General features: G+C 42.8%; 1 protein-coding gene across 1 annotated transcript; it reads right to left on the bottom strand.

The window, feature by feature from the left end:
- Nucleotides 1-1696: 1696 nt before the first annotated feature.
- LOC139696430 (uncharacterized) lies at nt 1697-7392 on the bottom strand. Its single transcript, XM_071595192.1, has 2 exons — nt 6639-7392; nt 1697-1721 (listed from the first exon to the last, which is right to left on the bottom strand). The coding sequence occupies exons 1-2, from the start codon at nt 7091-7093 to the stop codon at nt 1718-1720; spliced, it is 459 nt and encodes a 152-aa protein (XP_071451293.1). The 5' UTR covers nt 7094-7392; the 3' UTR covers nt 1697-1717.
- Nucleotides 7393-7922: the final 530 nt, after the last annotated feature.

Raw genomic sequence — 7922 nt, 5'->3', positions numbered from 1 at the left:
AATTGACGTACTACATTAACAGAACCCGAGGATTTGTTTTGTAAAATCGACAAGAATAAAACGCCAGGACCGGCTACGGAAATGCGCGGTACACGATCACAATTTGGACAAAAAGATTTTTTTTTAAAAACAGGTTTGGTCCACAAATACGTTATTTCTTTTTGCCACCTTAATGGTAGTAATTTCTTATATGCTCCACACTCAATCCAGTAACCCGATACTAAATAGCGATTGGAGAGGGTAATGAATGCCTGGTGGCGAAGCAAGATGAGATGAGAAATAACGTAATGACGATCCATTAAATGTCGCCCACCCTCTCCAATTTAAACCATAACCGTAGGCATCCAGAGTGGCCTCTTACGAGCTATAATAAGGGGAAATAAAAACGTCAGAACTACTTTTATGCAAATCTCCAACAGCCAAAGGGATGCGGCAGGTACTTATAAACCTTTTGTTTCTCCGACTTAAAAGAATAAAGAACGCATTTCTCGTTTTGTTTATAGCAATCGAGAAATGCGTTCATTGCTTTATGGACGCAGGGCGTCTAGGGTATAATTACGTCTGGGCAAAATGAGGCTTAAATTGGTCAACTAGGGGGCTAAGGCAAAAATTCTACATCGATCTTATTACATTATTCTTTCCCCCCTCATTAAATACCATAAGTAATTAACAATTCCACTGATTTGTTGTAGAAATTCAGTAAAAGAGTTTTTTATATTAATTAAAAATTTTCATGTTAGTAAGAAAATTATCTAATACAGCAGATATTATGTTTAATACATATAATATTAATATTTTCATGGTTCAATTACAAAAGAGAAATTTAAAAAAACGAAAAATCAATCACACATTGTTCAGAAATTATTATATTTATCCTTACCGTTAGCAAGAGGTTGTTGAGTCTATAGCTGATTAAGATGCTTTGCGAAAGCCTAGGTTTAATATTTTAATAGATAATGTTAATAATGGAAAAACGAACTCACAGAAATAGGTAAAATCTTATGATCAACATAAAAGGTCATTGACCTAATTAAAATTAACGGTGGCAAGAGGAATGCGACTTGGGAACCATTTGATTACATCGTATTTACTAAGGCGGTACGCCCTGCATCTTGGGAATAATTAGTTTTACTCAAATGGATGCACTTTCACCAATCTCGTATGTTTTGTTGTCAAATCTCTTTCCACATGACCCCATGGGACTTCCACTTACAGTATTACTTGCCCTGTTTTGTTGTTTTCAAGTTTCTACTTCCATGCCTCGTCTCTCTCAGTGGGCAAGGCCTGAGGCGGTGTGTCGCAATCCTCACCTGTGTCTTTGGGGGTGGGGACCATGAGTTACACTTCCATGTGATGGTGGAGTTTCCCCTTCTTATTTTTTAGTTCTGCACGACCTTTCTCGTTTTGGTGGAGGCCTGTCGTATAAATAGTTTTGGTTCATTGTTATTCCATTTTTTCGCATGACAAGTAACTAGTTTGCTAGGAGAATTAACCCTAGTTTTGATTTGGGTATTCCTCTATCATGTATAGAATACGTTTGCACGTTAATCAATAGATTTTCACTAAATACCTGTATTTTTTCCTTTTCTCTTCCTCTCCCATTTCCCCCTTTATCACTCAACCTTCCCACCTGGTGCTTGCACCCCCTGCCACACATCATCTTTCTGGTGGATCGCGGGGTGTTTATGTCGATGACGTATTGTCCGTTTTTATTGTTCTACCTGGAATAGAGAAGCGTTTCATTCAATCCATGATAATGAGTGCGCCTTCTTAAAACGCATTCGAAATATTAGTTTAATAAAAACAGTTTTTTCTACCCTAAAAACAATTTCAACACTTTGATTTTATTAATTAAAAATTGGCAGTTTTCCATTAATCATGATATTCTACCATATCACGCCTGAAACGTCCCTTTTTACTTTCATTTTATTCATAAAGGGTTTTATCTTCCATTTACTATTTACCTAACATTGTGTACATCTACATAATACCCTCAAGCCGCCGCAAGGGGCCCCACATGCCCTTGTGACGGCTTGCGAGGTACTATAGGTACATGCAGATGTATTCATGCAAAACCCTTTTTAACTTTAACGCATACAAACACATATACTTTCAACTAACATAAACATGCACCTTAGAATGTAGTAAAAATTTATCAAATAACCTACTAGTATATCTAATCCAATGCTTCCATACATTCATGCCTTACGTTCCCCTCAATCAACTTAAAGGTAATGTGGAAGAGGGCGACTGGAAACCATTAATGCAACGTCCTCCATAATAGCTGTAATTGTTACATCTACATAATACCCCGGAAGCCGCCGCAGGGTCGCGTGGTGAGGGGCGTTACGTCACAACCTGTACAAGAGAATACAACCACATGCAAAACCGACAAATTCATGCAAACCTACAATCACAGAGGCGTAGATTTCAAGAAAAAAACATTTTAACTTACGGGTTTACAAATAAATTTACTATCAACTAACATACACATGTATATGCACCTAATAGTTAAGTAAAAATCAATGAAATAACGTGTACATTATAATTGAAAAGTAAGAAGGGGAAATTCTACTATCAAATGGACATGCAACTCATGGTCTCCGCCCCAAAAGACACAGGTAGGGAATGTGACACAACGCTGCAGGCATCGGAGGCGTCCAGCACCACAACGAGAGACGAGGGATGGAAGGAAAAGCTAAAAAAAAACAGAGCAGGGCAAGCAATACTGTAACGAGCCCTGCTTATCCGAGAGTATTTATCTAGTACTTCTCATCCACTCTTCCTCCTGATTCGAATTTTCGATCCTGACTAACTCGATTCACCCTCCATATCAATACTTCCTCGTTTGTCTTCTCAAATGAGCACTATTTACAATTCCATGTATCAAAGGACTCCAGTCTACACTCATGCATTTCACTTAGGTACGCGCACCTGCTCATGCTATCATTTTACATGTAAGCATTTTGAGGATTTAATCAGTAAATGAGAAACAGTTTTAAATCAATAATATATAATACTGTATCCTGAATCACTCGCAACGTACCCGTTCGTCCCTACATCTCCCATGCCCGTGACCCCACCAGAGGCCACGTCATAACCAAGACCTTTCCCTACCCTCCCCCGAAAAACCCCAACCCCCACCTTAAACTTTCCACCCTCCCTCTCCCTCCTCCATAGCCAGCCCCTCTCCTCTGTCCTAGGCGCATATATATATATGTATACGTATTCAACTTCTGCATGTGGACGAAACCTGTACCTGATGATGCCGCAAGTCGGTTAAACGCGTTGTACTTTAAAATGAAGTCTCTGGAAAATTCCAAACTAATTTAATAGGGACTCTAAGCAAATGGTCACTCTTCGGCCACGCCCGGGACCAAGCGGGCCACAAAAATATCATTTCACCCCCCGCCACACGCCCTTGCGGCAGCTTGCTGGGTTTTGTGTACGTGTAGATGTAGATAAGTGATATCTGGTCGTCCCAGGTTGTTCACCGTTTCGTTGAAGCAAATCAATGTGACCTCCAGGGGACGAGGGAAGGAGCGATCCGCAAGTTTCACACGCCTTTTTGAAAATCACACTCAATCAGAGGAGTCTCCGATGAAGGAACGTCATGCGCCCGGGCCATTCTCGATGCCGTATGCTAAACGAAGGCGACCTCCTGCGGTGACCTTATTCACTCGAATCTGTTCACATTTATTCCTCGGCTTCGAGGGAGGCCGCCCGTGAAGCCACCCATTAATATTTGCAGCCAATTATTCAAGGACACAGGCGGCGTGTGAAAGGGCACGGTAACACATATAAAAAGGAAAACTTCAGTTTAAGTAAATATGTTCTTTATTAAAATTATATATTTAGTTTCGCACGTGGAAAATCAACATGACATTTCTCCGTTTAAAAAACAAATTAACAGGTATTTGTATTGCTGTCTTCTTTTCAACAATGTGAGTCAAATGACACAGTTAAATAGAAGCACATATTCTGTACATAAATTATGGGCAAATGTATTGCCTTTGAGCATTCTGAAATTGTGGAGGAAGTTTAAAATAGTCCCTCGAGTAAAATAAATACTAGTCATGGTCTAACAATGGAAGGTGCACTGTTTTTGTAAAAGACATGTGCATCCATCACAAATATATACATAAATAGGGAGGAAAGAACCTGAACATAATGGCTTCTTTGTATTACATCCAGAGCTACGTGATATAAACATTATCAGTACCACGTAAAGGTGGATAATACCATGACATTCATTCATTGCAGCATTGCATTTTCAGTCTTCTCCAAGGGGTTTTCAACCTCTTCCCCCTGATTTCACTCTTTCTTTTCCAGAAATCAATTTAGGTAACGACTTGAACACAAAAGTTTATACAAAAAAATGAATTGTAAATGATGTAGATGGATTGCACATTACAAAACTGACAAAATATATTAGGACAGAAATAGACTATTTTTCATGGTGGATATAACCTCTTCCGACATATCTACATCCATATCATTCCCTGCAAGTCCCGGGAAGGTGTGTGGCAGGGGTTACATCCACACCAGAAATGCACATCACATGAAAAAACCGTCTCACACCATACGTGAAAAAAAATTTCGATGCTCAATGAACCAGCAAGTATGTTACCATATATTTAGAACCTTGGTGCTTCCAGTACTGACTGACTGCCCGACTACAAAGGCATGTGGAGAAGTGTGATCCAAGAAATCAGTCTCCGAATGGGTCCACGTGGTCCGAAAGCATATTTCGTCCCGAGTCCTCGTGATCAAATAAAAAAATCGACGGAAATATATGCATCTCTGTACATGTAACTCCGTCGATAATAGTAAGAATCGATAATTTGCGACGACGCAGTGGTCTACTGAGATATCAGATTCCGGATGAGCAAATGCCTTTAGAAGATGACCTTAATGCTGTTAAACGAAAGTATGCTCCTTAGAAATCAGAATTACGGTATTGTGGTATGTACCAGACTAATATGTATAGCGGATTGTACATGCATGGCTGGCGACCTAACACCCCATGCCACACGCCAATGCGGCGGTTTTTGGGATTTGTGGAGATGTAGATGTGGTGATGAATTTTCGGAATTTGAGCCATTCCCTTTCGAATACCTCTTGCATCAGAAATGATATAATAGAAAGCGTAGACTCGATGAAGTACTTAGGCATTTCCCTTACTTATGATCTCTCCTGGCTGAAACATATGTGGACAAACTAGCCAGAAATTAGAATTTATTAGAAGAGAGTTAGAGTAAAATGAGGAGTGTGGAATGAAGGTGAAAGAGCGATGTCATCTTTCGTAGGTTATGCCTCATATATAATATGCTGCCAGTATATGAATGGCATCCTCATGAAGTTGGATTGATTACGGGATTTGACTGTGTGCAGCCCAAAGGAGCTACCGTGCCTTTGAAATTCTGATATGATAAACTGAGTGGAGTATCAAGATCATTAGAGGAACATGGTTAGGAACCACTCAACGAGCGAAGGTCAATACAGATTAAATATCATGCATAAATTGGAAGGATATTCTCTTTAGCGAATATGTTAAAAATATATTATTAGCACCCATAGGACGAAGGTAGGTGAGATCATTTCAATAAAATTAGAGAGATCAACGGTAGAACAGATTTTTTAAGATGTTATTTTTCATTTTGAATAACTGTATCCGACCGAGCGATTGAGGGAAAGTATTTCTCATTTTTTTCATTATACACAGCCTATTAGGGTACCATTATCTCATCTAACCTTGGCCATTGTCCTTCTTGATGCCAACGTCTGCTGTCGTATGCGTAGAGAAGGGCATCTCTCTGAAATACCGCAAATCATGTCTCTACATTATTTGAAATATTTTACAAAAATATACCGCTGCTAAAAATTATGAGAAACTTAATTTTATAGATTTTATGCCCAGTGTTAAATCACACTAGGCATGATTAGATGCCGGTAAGACGCCTTATTGGTGCTACGCAGTGCCATGATGTAGACATAGAAAAACAGGTATGGCTATATACGTACGTATATATAGTACATACACCCATATTTGCCGTTGGCTGTCTTTTAAAGACCACGCTCTCTCCTGAATTCCGACCTTCGAAAGAAATTTTCGTCTTTCGCATTCGCCATTGCGAACGGGTTCTCCGCCAGCGCTCCCTCCCACCACGTCGCTCTCTTTTGTTTTTTTTTCATTCCACCAACAAGCACATAATTATATATACTGCATTCATTTCTCTCGTCATGGGCATTCCTTCAAAAACTTCGCCGACCCTTTTCCGCCCCACGTCGCGTCGCGGACCTACACACATATGAAAGTTCCTTGCGTCCTTGGGGTTTTGTTTGGGGAATGGTGTTTATAGGAGGAAAACTCGCTCCCTCTCTCTCTCTCTCCCTCGAGATTTCATATTCCAAGGAATTCGAGATAGATGCATGGGGCACACCACACTCGTGACCCCCTTCCCCCACCAGAAGTTCAAGTATACACCCTGGCCTCTCACCACAGCACACCGGGGGCGCACACACACGGTGGGGAACACAATTTAACTAACCCGGAGAAAATAGGGCATCACTTAGGTTGGAACGATCTCTCAAGGCACCCGCACTGCGTGTGGTTGGTCGCTATCACCTCCTCGTACCTGAACCTCTTCTCCTGGATATGGTAGACCTGGATTACCAGTGTGACCTCCTCCAGTTTTATCGGTTGACACGAGTGGAAACTGTTGAGGCAGCAACCGGAAGAGTCCTCGCACCGGTGCAGTACGGTAATTTTGGGCTGCAATATGTGGTCCGGGTCCGTATTCATCCTCACTGACTGCACGGGCAGGGCTTTGGGGAATGGGTTCCGGCAGCGGAAGTCCTTCACGCGGTCCATGTGAGCGATGAAGGCATCTTCGAGGGGATCCTTATGCCCGCGCCTGCCACCTCGGCTGCGGGAATGTCGCTCGGCGGCCGTGAGGTGGGAGCCGTTGCCACCGCCCGCATCCCCGTTGGAGTGGTGACGGTACCTGGCCACGACGCTGACGACCAAGCAAGCGACGAGCACGATTATCATGAAAGCGATCGAAACCCGCATCGTCGTCTTCTCGATCATTTGGTGGACCGGGCCAGAGATGCGGTCGATTTCACTGTATCGACCAAAGGGGTGTGGATACGGGTTTCGGTGTTGAGAGCCTCAGAGAGAGATATTGGCCGTGACACTCGACCAATCAAAGATGACGGATCAGGCCCGTGTGTGTTTCTTTAATGTGGGAGAGGACGCTGATATCTACGCAACACTGAGGACAACAAAGGATGTTTCCGAGGATGCTTCCGACAACTCACTACACAGCACAACAGAACGCTAGCATGTTATGTATCCGTGAGAGGGAGATTGACGCTTCCTTTTGCTTAGGAAGCCTCGGTCCGAATGTTCGTGGAATCTCCAACAGACTCTCCTTTATCCTCCCTTCAGCGACTCCTCCCTCCCCTCTCCTTCTGCCCCTCTCCAGCCCCACTCCCGCCGATCTGCTCTCTTTCCCTACCCGGGTACTGGCGACCTCTTCCTGGCCTCCTCGCACCTCCTCCAATCCTCCCTCCACGGGCGCCGAGTGGTGAAACGTAGAGAACCGAGGGGAGGGCGGCGTGTTAACCTCTCATTCTCCTCAATACGGAGTCAGTTGAGAATCGGAGGGGGAGTGGCCGCGGCGCAGGGGGAGGGTCCTCGTTGGAGTTCTGGGGAATACCCAGCCTGATAGTTTTTTCAATTCATGTCTCGGTTCGGGAATATATTCTCCCTCCCTAAACACTTCAGTTCTCGTCGCCTGGCCTCTTCGCCCTTCGCACTCTTGGCCACTTCGCCCCGCGTGTCGAATCATTTCCCTCTCTCTATGCATTGTGCGAATCCTTTCTCGGACTGCCCATGTAATTAATTAACAAGGGAT

This window comes from Hetaerina americana, unplaced genomic scaffold, assembly GCF_022747635.1.
Source record: "Hetaerina americana unplaced genomic scaffold, ioHetAmer1.1.p SCAF_7, whole genome shotgun sequence".
NCBI classification, from domain to species: Eukaryota; Metazoa; Arthropoda; class Insecta; order Odonata; family Calopterygidae; genus Hetaerina; species Hetaerina americana.
The sequence above is the reverse complement of the archived record's forward strand: the minus strand, read 5'-3'. Positions and strand labels throughout refer to the sequence as shown.

What these genes read in the sequence shown, in the direction of transcription:
- LOC139696430 (XM_071595192.1), bottom strand. Translation starts at nt 7,093, where the DNA reads ATGATCGAGAAGACGACGATGCGGGTTTCGATCGCTTTCATGATAATC.